Source organism: Periplaneta americana, chromosome 17 (assembly GCF_040183065.1).
Source record: "Periplaneta americana isolate PAMFEO1 chromosome 17, P.americana_PAMFEO1_priV1, whole genome shotgun sequence".
Lineage (NCBI taxonomy): Eukaryota > Metazoa > Arthropoda > Insecta > Blattodea > Blattidae > Periplaneta > Periplaneta americana.
Window position 1 is genome coordinate 35,003,314 of NC_091133.1, and position 17,197 is coordinate 35,020,510.

Genomic DNA, 17,197 nt, shown 5'->3' on the forward strand with positions numbered 1-17,197 from the left:
TAATGTGAATATGGTAGTTTTCTCATAGGTGGATCTGTAGAGGAGTTATGGAAGTCAAATTCCTTACTTTACTTTAAATGGATTGATATATTTTATTATTTACCTCTCTATAGTGCAGTTGAAGACTCATACAAAAAGATGTGTTTTGAGGACCAATCAAGATAATTGAAGGTCAGTGACTAAGAAATGTAGGAAAGGAAGACTGTAGACTATCCGTGGTAATGATTCTCCTTCATCAGTTTTGATGAGAAAAAAACATAAATTTTTCAGTAATATACTGAATTAGATGATGACATCACCGCTATGAGAATTGTGACTTTGATTGTTTTTTTCATATATATAATAATTTTGAAAGTTTCACAACAATTCAATTCTTTGCCATAATATCAATAGCGTATCTGTTTCCGGTATACTTTCTCGAACTAAGATTTAAAAAGTAAATGCATAAAAGCACTTTCATAATCTCATAAAGTAAGATATGTTATATAATTAATTTTGCACAAATTCACATGAAATACTTTTTCTTATAGGTCTTAATCTCTTTTAATATGCTTTCGTCAGCAATATGAAATATGGGTACGGCACAGACCAGGACTGTGCTCGGGCGTGTTTTCGACAACTTCTAAACGTATTTTCTTTTCAAGTTTTTCTCAACTGTAAGAAACATTTCTGGAAATTCTATGGTAAATCCTCGAACTCCTCTCGCCATCAAATATCCTACCGACGCTACATAACCGTGTAGTTGTTGCACCATTATTAAATCAAAATGAGATTCCAAAGACATAATTCGCTTATCAAGTAACCCACAGCATTGTAGAAGTATATCAGTGGACATTTAAAACAATATTTTATTACGGTATACTTCCTGTAAAACGGTGTCAGATTAACAAGTTTTGCAACTGAGTAACGGTGTGAGACAGCTAAGGTACAATACAAGTTAAAATTGTAATTCTAAACTGTGAAATTTAAATATTACTTGCTATCAAAATACAATTTAAAAGTAATGTAATTATAAACTAATAATAATAATTGTCAAATGAGTAAAATATATTTTACCCACAAGTGAGGCTCATGCAGAGTTTGCTAACTTCCACGAATGGATTAAATTCATTTAATAAATCGTTGTAATAAATAAATATTATAATTTAATATTTAATACAGAACCATCAATTTGTTTTACACCTCTCTCGGTCACAAAATAATACGGCATCAGGTAGCTGCTCGCATCGAAACACAGCCCGCTCAATATCGGTACTACGTAATCTTTACAAGGTTATTGGTGTAATCGAACCTCCACGCTACTCCCGAAAGCGACATAAAACAAATGGTTGTCTCTCTCTCTCTTAAATATTAGAATAATTCTGTGTTTTAACAAGCTTATTAGCCAGACAGCGGTGCCAAACAAATGGATGCCTCTATATACATTTTATTCCTTATATTCATGTTACTGTTGTTCACGATAGATGTTGTTATTATTATTATTATTATTATTATTATTACTACTACTACTACTACTATTACTACTACTATTTACTACTATTTATACTGATTTCATTTAATTCTCTCTTCTTTGGTTGCTATTGCTAAACTGTGAACATTATTAGTTCATCGTGTTCGTATAAATAAAGCAGGAATTTATTACGTTGAATTTCATTAGACATATACAGGAACCAGTAAGGTGCTTGGAGACGTGACCCGCAAGCTTTGTATCGCGCTCGTTGAGTAGGTCGCAGAGAGGAAGACGAATCGGAAAGCAATATTTGGCAGGCAGAGTGATGCGGGGTGGGCGGTCCCACAGCTGCTATGCATCCGGACCCTATTGATCGCCGCCGCCGCCGCGTGCTAGAGCTGAACCAGGTTTGCTAATTGATGAACGACGATAACGAATAAAATGCGACTATTATCGCGATTCAGATACAGGGTTTCGATTTCACGCCAATCGTCGTGGACATGGTTCTTACTTTGAAGAGCACGATCTTTTGTTGATATGAATGCAGTTCGCTACGTTATCGAGTGATCCCGACGACTGCGCGCGCAAGGGCGTGTGCCGAGCAGACTCCGCCGTGTGTGTGTGTATTGTGTGCGAAGGAGCTTCTCATCCATATAGTTTTGTCATTGAAATCAGGTTCCAGATTAAGAAGAATTAACGTTGTAGTGATTTAACATTTATATCAATTGAACTTGAGTGTCGTAGTGACAAATGCTAGTAGTAAACGTTTAGCTGCTCAAAAGGTGTGGATGTTTATGTTGAGATTCATCTTTCAATGCCATTGTGATGTGTCTACGCATCAAAATTTAGTCCTAGCAATACCTCAAATGTGTTCTTAGACAGTGTACTAAATAATACTCCGTCTGAATAAGTGCGTGTACGTATGACTGTTTGTATAAAACTTTGGGTGTGCATTATCGCTGCCGAATATATCAATGAATTACACACTACGATATACCGCGATCTACATAATTTATTATGATATAATACAATTATCTTAGCTGCTAATTACTTGTACAAAACACATTTTATATGAGAATTCATTAACTTTCCGGCTCAACATAACTAGCTCATATTATATAAATCTAAAAACTCTCTCGTTCGCTCGACAGTTATGAATTTTGTTCTATATGTTGTGGGATTTTGAGAAGGAAACAATATACAGTTCAGATGTTATTTTAAGATTCACAGAGGCTTTCAATTACGAGAATATAATGAGCGGTCGTTCCATGAATAGCAGCATTATCGTAACCACGGGAACGGGCGGCAGTGTCCGGCAACACACGGGCAGTGGCCTGCCCAATGGCGTTAAGTTTGCGGGCGAGGACTCTAAAGATAAGATGTACGAACCCAAACACACCAAAAAACTTATCAGAGTCTTGACGGTGGTTGCTTACATATTTTCTGTGTCGCTGGCGGCCATCATGTTGTCTGTCTATTACGTTTTTCTATGGAACCCAAGGGACATCCATCACCGTGCTGTACATCTCACCACTCCAACCCCCATTTCATCCCCTGGCACCGCCTGCCCTCAGACCATTGGTGCTTCTCTTCAGGAACAAGATAAACCTCAAGGTAAGCTGCAAATTCGTGTATGCTGACGTTTAATAGTACGTACATGCAATGTCTTGCATACAGACTCATTGTTTGCCTCATTTTCAATCGGTGAATTTCGTATTCCTCAATAGTAGTGTGTAGTAATTATAACTCACGTCAACTGCCATTTTCCACACTTTCACCATCCGATCATGCTTCTATTTCAAATTATATAGTACTGTCGGCTGTTCTTGATGTGTCCAGGTACCACAGCACATAGACAGTTTTGTTCAAATATAGTTTATTTTCTTTATGGCTACCCATTTTACCGATTTATATATTAGAGAGCGAATTATTTACTGCTCGTCTCTGATCGGTTTCAGGAGTGTTCGCACCGGTAGGCCTACTACTATCCTTTTTAGCACATGGAAAAGCGAAGTAAACAGCTTCTGCATATATCATCACCTTGTGTAATTCCCTTGTCAATGGTTTCTGGCTTCGAACATAAAATATGCTCGAAGGTTTCTGGCACGTATTCAATTGTTCTTGTACTACAAAATATGCAGCCACTAATAGTCGAAATGATGGTATTATACTATTCTTTGATTATGTCGTTACCATAAGACAATCTTCTTATAGTTTTTAATTTTATTATTAAGATCTTCGCAAAGTTAAATAATTCTTAAGTGTAATGCAATAATAAAATGTTTGTTTACGTGGCCATTTATGAAAGAGTGTGAATCTTAACTCACCAAACAAAAGAAATAATAAGGTACAATTCTATGACAATGTGCTTCATTTCATTATTATAAATTTCAACATACACTAAATTTCATCCACGACCCGCACAAAATACACGTAATAAAATCAATAATAAAAAAACAGGGCTACTTATACTCAAGAAATATAAGAACTTGCAAAGTTGGATAAATCACGAATTATATATAGGCTATCTGTGTGTATGTATATAGAAAATAATTATGGCAACATAATCATGAAAAAATTAATGACATGTGACACACGTGTTGAAGTCTATATTTTACCGCAACTGTATTGTACTATATTACTTTATTTACATTACATGGTGTTCACACATCGTTTCACAGCTAGAATACGGAACATGTGAAAAAATTTAATAGTACTACAAAGCCTTATCATAGTCACAGTCTAATTTAAATATATACAGAAGAGTTTTACAATATACTAGTACAACACAAGAAGTTAGTATTGATACTTAATACAAGACAGAAATATTCATGCAACGTTGTTGAATGTCATAAATTCACCTACAGAATAGGAGCCGTGAGAAATTAGGTACTTCTTTAATTTGGCCTTAAGTAACCTTATGTTTTGAATTTGATTTCCCATATCCATAAGGAGGCTATTACAAATTTTTACTGTCTTATGACGCACTTCTTTTTGACAGTACGATGTATTTGCCGATGGAGTATGAAAGTCATTTTTGACGAGTATTAATTTATGCTATGAACTGTTGAATTAGTTACAAAGTTTTTACGATTACATAACCGAGTGAAAGTGTGCAAAGTATATTGTTTCTAAGGTATAGATATTTACTATATCTTGCATAGATGTAATAGTAAAACATGCTGAATTTAATTTGGGAATAATTTCTTCAATATACTTTTATTCCAATTAACATATTATTGACTTGTAAGCCAAGAAATTTGACTGTTGTTGTTTCTATTAGGGACCTGTTGTTAATTATTGCTCTTGAAATTTTCGAGGTTGAATTTGGCAGAAATTTAAATTGGATTATCTTAGTTTTGTTACAATTTAATACTAATTTATTAGCTGAGACCCAATAACATATTTTAAGGAGAATTGCCTCTGTTAAAGATTGGAATACCTAAGAGCTATTGGCTGTAGTTACTATACTTGTGTCATCTGAAAATAATATTGGGTGAACTACATCCTTTATTAAGGGGGCAAGATCGTTTATAAACACTAGAAAAAGGCCTAATATTGACCCTTGTGGAATTCCATTATTAATAGTTCCCAATGTTGAGGTTGATTTCATAGTGGTATTTATCTCGACTTTATGTTTCCAATCTATGAAATATGAGCGAAACCATTGACTTGCAACGCATTTAATTTCATAATAATCCAATTTGTCTAGCAGCATTGTATGATTTATACAGTCAAAGCTTTGGATAAATCACAGTAAATCCCCCAACTTGGAATTTTGTATTACTTGCCTCCATAAATTTGTCAGTTAAACTAAATGTTGCATTTTTCGTGGATTTATTTTTTTTTTAATCCAAAGTGTTCTGGAACTAAAATGTTATACCTTTCAAGATGATTATATTATGTTTTATTTAACGACGCTCGCAACTGCAGAGGTTATATCAGCGTCGCCGGATGTGCCGGAATTTTGTCCCGCAGGAGTTCTTTTACATGCCAGTAAATCTACTGACCCTTTCAAGATGATGATTTATAATCTCTTATATATTATTTTTTCAAAGACCTTGGATAAAACTTGTAGAAGTGATTAATTCATTGATAGCGTTCTGCCCAAGGGCAGGTCTTTCACTACAAAACCAACATTTTCCATCCTTTCCTATTTTCTGCCTTTCTATTTATCTCCTTATATGATCCACATCTGTCATCTATCATCTGATACATTCTTCTGCCCGAACTCTTCTCCCGTTCACCATTCTTTCCAGTGCATTCTTCAGAACGCAGTTTCTTCTCAATCAGTTATGCACCCAATTCCTTTTCCTCTTTCTGATCAGTTTCAGCATCACTCTTTCTTCATCTATTCTTTCCAACACAGCTTCGTATCTTATTCTCTCTATCCACTTCGTGCACTCCATCCTTCTCCATATCCACATTTCACTTCACTTCGTCGTAATGTCCATGTTTCTGCCCCATACAACGCGACATCTCACACAAAGTACTTCGCTCCTCTTCCTAAGTTCTTTTTCCAGAGGTCCACAAAAGATGATCCTTTTTCTACTAAATTCTTCCTTTGCCATTGCTATTCTCCTTTTGAGTTCTTGGCAGCAGGTCATGTTACTGCTTATAGTACACCCCAAGCTGTCCATTTGCTCTATTGTCTCATTTAGAATTCTCAGGTTATCTTTCTTTGCTTTTCTTCCTGTGACCATGGTCTTCGTCTTGTTGGCATTTATCTTCATTTCGTACTGCTCACAACTGTCATTTAGGTCTAGTAGCATATACCTTAGTATCATCTGCTCTTCTGCTAACAACGCCATATCATCTGCAAATCTTATAAACTTTATCCTTCTTCCTCCTACATCACTTTTCCCATGTTCTGAAAACAGTTCTTCACCAAATCTTCCTATTAGATGTTGAACAGGGTAGGTGATAAAAGGCATCCTTGTCGAACTCTTCTTCCTATTTCACTTTCTTCTGACATTTTTTCTCCTCTTCTGAGCATACCCGCTAGCAGCTACGAGAGCACTATAGTGCACTGCGTTTTCCGCGGGTAAGAGAGGCTAGCCCCAGCGTGCTCTGTACTGACGACCCCTGCCCTAAGCACTAGTTCAACTTCTTTCTTTAAAATAGAAAATCCTTTCTCGTCTTCTGTTACGGCTACTTCGTCTTCTATAGCCAAGTCATCTGAACAATTCCCTGTCTCATATAACTCTTCTACATATTTCGTCCATCTGTTCAGTACTCCTGGTCTGTTTGTTATTTCATTTCCGATTTCGTTCTGTATCAACCACATGAATTTGTTTTCTTATTTGTGAAATCCAAACATTTTACTTCGCGGTATATTAAGTCATATCTTCTTTTTCTCTCCCAATCCTTTATTACATTACATTACTCTTTCATCCAATGTTCCTTCGATTTAACAGTTTCTCTTCTTAATTCGTTGTTAAGTTTTCTGTACTTTTCTTCTTTATTCTTCTGTGTTGATATTTTTCGATTGTCTCCTTTCCTCCATCTTCTCCAACATTTTCTCTGTGACCCAAGGTTTCTTAATTCTCATACCTTCTCTGTATCCTATTGTTTTTAGTGGGTTATTTTACGACGCTGTATCAACATCTTAGATTATTTAGCGTCTGGATGAAGTGAAGGTGAAAATGCCGGTGAAATGAGTCGGGGTCCAGCACCGATAATTACCCAGCATTTGCTCATAATGGTTGAGGGGAAAACCCCGGAGAAAACCTCAACCAAGTAACTTGCCCCGACAGGGATTCGAACCCGGGCCACCTGGTTTCGCGACCAGAGTGCTAGCCGTTAATCTACCGGTGTGGACCCTATTGTTTCTTCTGCTGTTGTCTGCATACAGCTTTTTAGATGATTCCAGTACTCATTACTATTCTCAGGTGTGGATTCTAATGTAGCGACTTCCTCTTGAAAATTTGTTTCAAATCTTCTTCTTTCGTCTTCATTCTTCAGTTTTTTCCATGTTCAATTTCTTCGTCACTTGTCTTTCTCGTATATTCTTCAGACGAATATCTACTTCGCCTATCAGGAGAACATGATCCTGGTATGCTAAAGTCTTCGCAGTTTTTAAGAAGTGATATGGGTTTGTAATTTTTGGAGACGTTGTTTCTCTTTTTATGGAGATTGGAATAACCATTGAATATTTTAATTTATCGCGGAATATAACATTGAATATTGAATAGTTACATAAGAATATTAGTGGCAGAGCTATAATATGTGAACTCGCTTTTATATTTTGCTTGTTATTTCATCATACCGTTACTTTAAATGCTTAATAATTGCAATTATTTGTTGTTTGTTTATTGAAAATATTTGAATATTTGGGAATTTTGTTGGAAAATATTACTGTGTATACTAGTCTGGTATGGCTCGAGTTCTGAAATTGTCCGAGGATTTTTTCTCGTTAAGATTATTCATACACGCTTTAAAATATTTCAGATCATATCGCATGTGTATGGTATTTAGGTATTTATCAGTAGGCCGTGAATTATTATTGTGATTTTTTTTCATTGTCATTCGTTATGTAAATGATTTGTATTCATCTTTAACCCCTGTAATCGTACTCATATTACTGTTATTCATAAAATTATACCAAAAAATTCGGTCCATCCGTTTCTGGGCGAATCTAAACCAAAGAGCATACATAAATTCGTATATCCTTCCAATTTATTTATATTCTTTTATTTATATCTGTCCTCATATAACAATACTAAAAAAAATACAATTTTTTATTATATATAATATTTTATTGTAATATATAAAATGTAAAGCATCATTAGTATGGATGTCCCGGGTATAGATTTTCTCGTTTGGTTGCACTGTTTCAAGAGTTTAATTATTTTCTGGACTGTACAAGTATGTTGCTATAATCACAATATAACAAAGAATCAAATAATATATTAATATATTTTTAAACTAATTAACATAGGTAATATTAACTTAAATGGTAACTTTGCTCTTTGACATTTAAATCACTAGCATGGACAGAAAACATAATATTGGTGTGGGAAGGATTTTTTGTAATTTTTCTCTAATTTTCGTGAGGACATTCCATTTCGTTAAGTTGGAAACGGCAAAATAAATGTTTAGAGGAAAGAATGACCATGGCTGGCTAGTTTTACACTATGAAGATCAAAAATTCTTGTGAGGATGAAAATTATATCATTAGTATGGACAATTTAACACAATGGATATCATTGGTACAATTTTGTTAATTATTTTTATGTCAGTTTAAGTGAATAATATCACAAAGAAAAAATTAAGTAACAAAATACCTATCATACAGTTATAAAATTGATCTAACCTATTTTTATCATTAACATGGTTAGTTTTAATTGTTATTAGTATGGACAGTATTATCCATGTTAATGATACATACCCTTAATAATAGCTTTCAAGTTCTGTTTTAAAATAGGCTGTGTAGATATTATTTATTAATGAGTGAAACATTTTTCAGGAATCAGTCTATGTAATTATTTTGAAAACATAATAGCGCACTAGTGCTTAAGGAATAAAAAATTAAAACAGTACTTTGAGATAGAGGTTTTTAATATTTATTAGTATTATTATTATTATTATTATTATCATCATCATCATCATAATCATCATCATCAACATCAGTATTATTGTTTTCTACAATCATTAGAATTAGACGATAGTAATATAAATTGAATTTATTTAAATTGTAGTATTTTAATATTTTTGCCACTTAAATTGCTGAAACTCTTATTAAACATTACATTTAATTTCTTGTGATTTTATGATAATCTCTGAGATTCTTTATTTAAGTGATTTTTAATTGTATATCTAAGACAGCTATGAGTAATGAAGAAAGGCTACAGCGATAGAGGGAATGTAAAAAAGGAGAGAAAAAATGAAGCACGACCCTGGAAAATTGCAGCTTTTAAAAGTGTGAGAACATGAAATATACGTTAGAGTCAAAAATTGGCAAAAGGTATGACTCCTTGAGAGCTCAGAAAGCAAATAAAGTTTTGGAAAATTGCTACAAAAGACTACAGAACAAAGAAAATACGGAAGAGTGTCTTGGAGAATTTCTAAGGGGAAACACACCAGAAAATTTCAAGAATGAGCAAGATAATGTATCTGTTGTAAGCTGTAGTTTACAATTCTGGATAACCAATCTAAAAGTCCTAATAATCCTAAATGAACTTAAATTTAAGAATTCACAAGAAAAAATGTTGCCAAAAAGTGAAATGGCTCAAACGTTAAAAGACAGTAGAATGCCAGAAGCTGTAAGAAGAGAACCAGTATTTGGATAAGTTATAACAAAGCAATTAACAGAGAAATTTAAAAGTTTAAAGAAATCACAAAAAAGAAAACCACTGTTCTCAAAAAGTATGAATAATAAAATTCTATAGGATGCTCCAACAAATTAAATCGTTTTTCGCAAGATCTGTGTACAAATCAAATTTTAAACGATCTGGATAACTACTGTATTGTATAAATAGAAAAACAATGGCATAGTTGCATTCATGAAGAATAATATGATTGTGTTTTTTTTAATGATAGCAATACCTCCATCTGCCCTGCTGAAAGAGATTTATTATCCCATAAAGGCATTCGAAAGCAAACAAGATATTTGAATTGAACATTGGGAAATCTACATGCTATGCTTCCAGCTGTGGAAGGAAAATTTAAGTGGCCGGATTCAAATACGTAATATTATATGCTGTTAGATGTTGTCAAGGTAATTGAACGACACATAACATGCAGCTGTCGAGTTGCGTTTTTCATGTTTAGTGATTTGTGCTATTTGACTAGATCTGTTTCACTGTTCTTATTATTTTTTCTTATTTATAATTCGTTAAATATGATGTATAAAATCATTAGCATGAATACTACTGTCATTAGCATGGGACAAACAAAATTAAAAAATCATCATAATTTTTTAAGTTTTCAGTGTTCCTGATGTGACAGGGTGTTTATACTGAAATTCATGTATTTTTTTATTTTATTGGGTTATTTTACGACGCTGTATCAACATCTAGGTTATTTAGCGTCTGAATGGAATGAAGGTGATAATGCCGGTGAAATGAGTCCGGGGTCCAGCACCGAAAGTTTGCTCGTATTGGGTTGAGGGAAAACCCCGGAAAAAACCTCAACCAGGTAACTTGCCCCGACCGGGATTCGAACCCGGGCCACCTGGTTTCGCAGCCAGACGCGCTGACCGTTACTCCACAGGTGTGAACGTAATTCATGTAGAGAACATATTATTTTTTATATTATTTGAAAAACGTAAGAAATGTAAAGTTTTTGTAAGCTGAAATCACCCTTCTGGGATAGGGCCAGAAACGTATCAATATGATTACATGGATTAAAAATGAATATGTCATTTATAACAAGTGACAATACGAAAAGAATAACAATAATAATAATAATAATAATAATAATAATAATAATAATAATAATAATAATAATAATTCAAAGCCTACTGATAAATACTCAAACATCATATACACGCCATATGACCTAAGGCATAACAATCTTAAATTAAAGATGGCTATGTCTAAGGTCCTAAGATTTTAAAGCGTATATAAATAAACTTAAAAAAACCGCCAGACAATTCCGCGACGAGCAGGGCATAGTTGCGCCGCACGGTTAGATAAAATGCAGCAGATAAAAAAGGGTCCCTGTTTTGTGGGCATAGTTGCGCCACGTTCCCATCAGGTAGAGAAAAGGGGATGGCATAGTTGCGCCCCGATGAAATAGGCAGAGAAAAAGACACTACGGAAATTCGATCATCGTAATCAACCAACCTTATTGATTTCTTATGCAATTTAATATTCATTATCGATACGGTTAAAATGAACACCATGAAGTTGCCAGTGTTTTATTAACTTTTTTTCTACTGTTTATGCAACGATTAGGGGAGTTAGGCCTAAAATGACATACTTGGGTAAAATGACATACTATGAGTTTTGTGAACACACTGTAAGCTGAGTTTGAATTTACAGCTCTATAGTGCACAGAAGCTGGAAACAGTGGTTACATTCAAATTTCAGCAAGCGAAGGCGCTTTTTAGTGAAGCAGGTGCAACTAAAGGAAAAAAGTACAAGACGATATAATATTGTTGAGGTATGTTATGTATTTTTTGTCCTTTTAAGCTTCAGATATTGGTGAAATAATGTTCATGACTGAAAACATGAATATTTCCCTCTATAGAAAGCATTACAATATCCAAATTAATAAAAAGGTTAGGTCGTACTAGCACTACTTATTCTTCTTCATTCCGGGTAAAATGACATACCACCTACTTGGCTAAAATGACATACTATGTCATTTTACCCAAGTGCATGTTTCTGACTGGAAATGAGAAGCCATATATTATGGGCGATAGCGATTTGCAAAATTGGTGTCAAATTTGTTTACAATGGCTGATTAGTGATTACTTCTGTGAAATTATGTAATATATAGTGGCATCTCTCTCATTGCTCGACTGAATTTTTCGTAAAGCTAACTGATTTTAAAATAGGTGAGATGGGGATTTCTTTAAAATAGATAAAACCTTAAAGTTTCTAAAATAAATATATTTTCAATATGTACATGCACTGAAGTTTGTTACTCTAATTTATCCTCTTATGAATGAGCTAGGGTTTGCGAGTCTGAAGTTTACTTGCACCTACTTCACCAAAAAGCGCTTTTGTGGAAAACATTGTAAGATGAGTTTGGATTTACAGCTCTATAGTGCACACATGTTGGCAACAGTGATTATACGTCATGTTAGCCTTCCCTCGTTACTGCACCCACCGACTCCAGCCACTTGATATCTCTTTCTTCGGGCCTTTGAAAACATATGATCAGGCCGTTACAAAGTGGCTGAGGAACCATTGTGAATAGGTGATAACACAGTTTCGAATTGCGGACTTATTTTATGAAGTCTATGGAAAAGCTGCAATCATCACCAATGCATTGGGTGGATCTTCTTCAACAAGAATTTGTCCACTCAATTCGGAGATATTTCCTGATCACTTATTTAGTCCTGCAGCGCCTACAGACAGACCTCTAACGAATGCAGTTCCTACAGATGGGCCAAAGGGTGCAATACAGAAGAGCAGTTCAACAACAAGGAATGCAGAAGAACATATGATAGAGCCATCACCAACAACTGCTCCAGCTGCGGAAACGTCACAAACGAGGCCTTCACCTCATGTGACACAGCAAGAGAGCTCCCCGATTCCCTCTGGCACTAGATCTGTGGCGAGAAGAAAGAGAACACATGAAGGGTCCAAAATCGAGCATCTCTTTTATTAAGGTAAAGGTAAAGGTATCCCCGTAACATGCCATGAAGGCACTTGGGGGGCATGGAGATAGAGCCCCATGCTTTCCATGACCTCGGCACTAGAATGAGGTGGTGTGGTCGGCACCACGCTCTGACCGCCTTTTACCCCCGGGAAAGACCCGGTACTCAATTTTATAGAAGGCTGAGTGAACCTTGGGGCCGTTCTGAAAGTTGGTTATTAACCAATTAAAATTAAAGGAAGCTGAAAGAAAAGCTGTAGAAGAAAGGCGTTCAGCAAACAGAGGAAAAACACAGCTTCAGTTTGATCTAAGCAATGGGGACCAAGATGGAGAGAGTGACTTCGATGGTGATGTTGAGAACGATGCACTTTGTCTGTACTGCAATGAATTTTACAGCCAATATAAACCAGAAGAAACATGGCTACAGTGCAAGAAATGTTTCTCATGGGCACACAATGAATGTGCAAGTGTATCTAACAATTTTTTTAACTATGTAAAAATTAACTTAAGTGTGTCATTTTACCCTAGTAACTTGGGTAAAATGACATAGTTTGTCCATTTTCAAACATACCTTTCATTTAAAGATTGTCAGTATTTTTTACTTTCTGTTGATCTTAATATAAGTATTTATGTTGTAGTATTAGTTATATAATTGACCAATACAAATTTGGTAAGAATACATATTTTTTTCAAGATTTCCTTAAGGTATGTCATTTTAGACCTAGTTCCCCTATCGATAGCCTACCGTTAAAATGAACACCATGAAGTTGGCAGTACTTTATTAACTGTTTTTCTACTGTTTATGCAGTGATTATCGATAGCCTAGCGTTAAAATGAACACCATGAAGTTGGCAGCACTTTACTAACTGTTTTTCTACTGTTTATGCAGTGATTATCAATAGTCTACCGTTAAAATGAACACCATATAGTTGGCAGTACTTTATTAACTGTTTCTCTACTGTTTATGCAGTGATTATCAATAGCCTACCGTTAAAATGAACACCATGAAGTTGGCAGTACTTTATTAACCGACATATTCAAATGAGTGAGCCGTTGGAATATGGGGGCTTAGCAGTCTTTGACATTTTATTAATGATTTTCACACCGTCTGTGGCGTATAGTGAGGTTAATTTAAAATGAATGCTAAGTTTAGTGAAAAGGGTAAAGAGTTAATAATTCACAATGGTTCTAAGTTTCAATTTTCGAAACCCTGTACCGTAGGATTAAGATATCGATGTACAAACAAGAAATGCAGTTCATTTATTGTGTGTGATCGATAAAAAAGTGTTATTTTAAATAGTAAAATTGATCATATGCCAGGCCTACCTGATTTCAATGCAGCTATCACTGTAATATTTGTAAGTAAATTGTTTATATTATGACAATCACTTTCGTGTGTACTATGCCCATCGGGGCGCAACTATGCCATGTCCATTCTGCTACCTGATTTCTTCGGGGCGCAACTATGCCATGTCCCTTCTGCTACCTGATTTCTTTGGGGCGCAATTATGCTATGCCTAGGCCTCCAAATTGACCGCGGAGCGCAACTATGCCATACCGTCCGCGACAGTAGAAACTCCAGTCATATCAGGCAAAAACAGATTTGCATTAGTATACACATTAATAGCACAGTAGCTTTATAATATTGTCTAATATCAACTAAACTGTAATTCATTAAGTGATTTCTGGCTCTATCTCTGAAGCGGATCACATATAAAATTATTCAAGATGAAAGTTTTGAAATTAACACGAGATACGATGTTTAAAATTAAATTACTTTCTGTCGATTGCAGTGCAAAAATGTTAATGGAAATGTAAATGTATTTATTTTTGCTAATAATTGCAACATAAAATATAATATACACAGATAAAACTTTAGCTCACCCCTGAAAGAGTAGAACTTGTGCTCAGGGACGGATTCCTAAATTTAAATTAAGATGTATATAGGCCTAATACAATTTGTCTTATGTCTACTACACAGTAAGACTATATAAATCTAAATTGGCAAGTTTTCATTATTTATAAAATTCATATATAACTTTCTAAATTTAATTCTAGAACTATTAGAATTGACAAGATAAGGATATTTAAATATAAATTTGTTGCATGTCCTTGGGCCTAAATTACTACTATTATTAAATACTGTAAGAGTGTTGCATTTTGGTTCAAACAATCATAACTATGAGAATACAATTCAAAATTATTTCGATTTTTATGTATGAATTTTATTAATACAATACAATAAATTTGTCTTATTTTAAAAACATTAAAGTCTAAAAACAATTTTTTAGATTTATGAAGGCATATTTTAATTATTTTCTTCTGTAATAAAGTGGATTAAAATTGGTTTTGAATATGCTACCCCATCCTATAATTCCACACATAATTACCGATTGAAATAAAGTTAAGTATATTGTGGGCAATAATCGCATTGACAATTCCTCGATAAACAAAATAGTATAATAATAATAATAATAATAATAATAATAATAATAATGATAATTTATTTAACCTGGCAGAGTTAAGGCCATACGGCCTTTCTCTAACACTCAACCAGGAGTAAAACTGCATTGCAAAAAACACTACAAATTTAGAAAGTACACTACAATTTTTACACACAAAACTGAGTAAGATAATAATAATAATAATAATAATAATAATAATAATAATAATAATATGTAAACAACAAGTAAGTAGAAATCAGACATAATATATAACATACAAAAAGAAAGAAAAGAGTATAATAAAATGTGAACAGCAGGTCAAAATAAATGACACATACAAAGTATAAAAATATAAGACAATTATTGGTGATAATATTAATAATAATAAGATTAGTAATAATAATAATGATAATAATAATAACAATAATAATAATAATAATAATAATAATAATAATAATAATAATAAAATAGTGCAGTACAAAACATACAACGAATACAATATTTTTAAGTACACACAGTAAGGAAAATTATGATTATATACAGCTTAACTTATCACATTATCGATATACTAGTACCAGTACCATTATCGGAAAATATGAAAACAAAAATATAAAATAAGTTAAATATCACTAGAACATAAAAAAATGTGAATATGTGGAAACATTCAATACAACACTTCTCATAATAGTAAGTAGTTTGGCAACTCGTCATAAGATAATTTTCTAACTTGGATTTGAAAGATTATCTTACGTAATTTATTACAGAGGTAATTAATGTGTTGGTTCCATTTTAAATTATTGTTGAAAATTATACCTAAATATTTCACACATTGTATAAGGCAACAACCAGAGTTATGTAAAATACTTGATATAGATGTAGGTGATTTATTACATTTTTCAGATAATAATGAGAGTGGAATAATTAAGGTTTTATTTTTGTTGATAGAAACATAATAAATTTATGTCAAATCATTTTCTTATTAATTTAAATCCATTATTTGAATTATTATAGTATCATACCAGGTTTTTCCACCAAAAAATAAAACTGTGTCATTTGTATAAGAGTAATGAACACCATTGTATTGTTTTAAGTCAAGTTTTAATAAGTCAGTAATATATATTAAAAATACAATAGGGTCAAAAACTGTGCCTTGGGAAAAACCTATATTAATAAATTGAAGGTTCGCTTGAATAATTGTCAATTTTCGTTATATAAATTCTGTTGTTGAGATACGATTTTATTAACTTTAAAGCATTACCTTTGATTTCTAATAAGTCTAATTTCTCAATTAAGATATCATGTTTCACTGTATCAAATGCTTTTCTTATGTCCAGGAAAATACCAATGCAATTGTTACCTTGATCTAATTTTCTAACAATTTTTTTAGTAACTTGATATAGGCCTATAGCATTACCTGTACTGAATTTTTTTTCGAAAACCAAATCGATTATCACTTATTAGTTTATGTTTATCAAGGTACTTTATTAGTCGAACTTTAATACATTTTTGTAGAAATTTTGAAATACATGACAGTAATGATATTGATCTATAATATTTTTGTCTCCTGTTTTAAAAATAGGTTTCACAATTGTATTTTTTAATTTAAAATATTTAATGAAATCAGTATTTGCCCAAAGTGGCATTGTGTTGATTCCATACAATTTTACTGTGCCAGTTTAATTTGTTAAATTTGAAGCCACATTGAAGTAAGTTATACCTGACTGAGCAAACACAGTAAATTTAGACTAGTCAACTCTCTATTAAACGACTGCGCAACGTTCTTTTATCGCCTAAAAGCTATCAACCTGTTATAAATAATGCCTTGAAAATTAACATAGTTCATCTGTTATATCGGAAAACAATCTGAACATTATCAATTTAAATCTTAAATGCTGAATTCGATATATTCTGGTGCATTATCTTGCAATTTCTGGACTATACAGTAGCATAAAGAATCTCAGTCAAGATGTCTGAAATCGTGATCAGTAATAGTACTTAGCCTACTAGTAATCAAATAATTATATTATTTTCA

General features: G+C 33.3%; 1 protein-coding gene across 12 annotated transcripts in view; it reads left to right on the plus strand.

Moving 5' to 3' along the window:
* The window catches only part of LOC138693211 (uncharacterized), a 693,974-nt gene that overhangs the window by 570,284 nt on the left and 106,493 nt on the right, over window positions 1-17,197 (plus strand). The window contains exon 1 of one of the 12 annotated variants that reach the window (XM_069816996.1): window positions 1,765-3,064. The exons of 8 other annotated variants lie outside the window; for them this stretch is intronic. In XM_069816996.1, the coding sequence (XP_069673097.1) occupies window positions 2,620-3,064 (445 nt within the window). In that variant the 5' untranslated portion in view covers window positions 1,765-2,619. Of the gene's footprint in view, window positions 1-1,764; window positions 3,065-17,197 lie in introns of those variants that run through there. 3 more of the 12 variants (XR_011330243.1, XM_069816995.1, XM_069816994.1) reach the window with 3 other exon arrangements.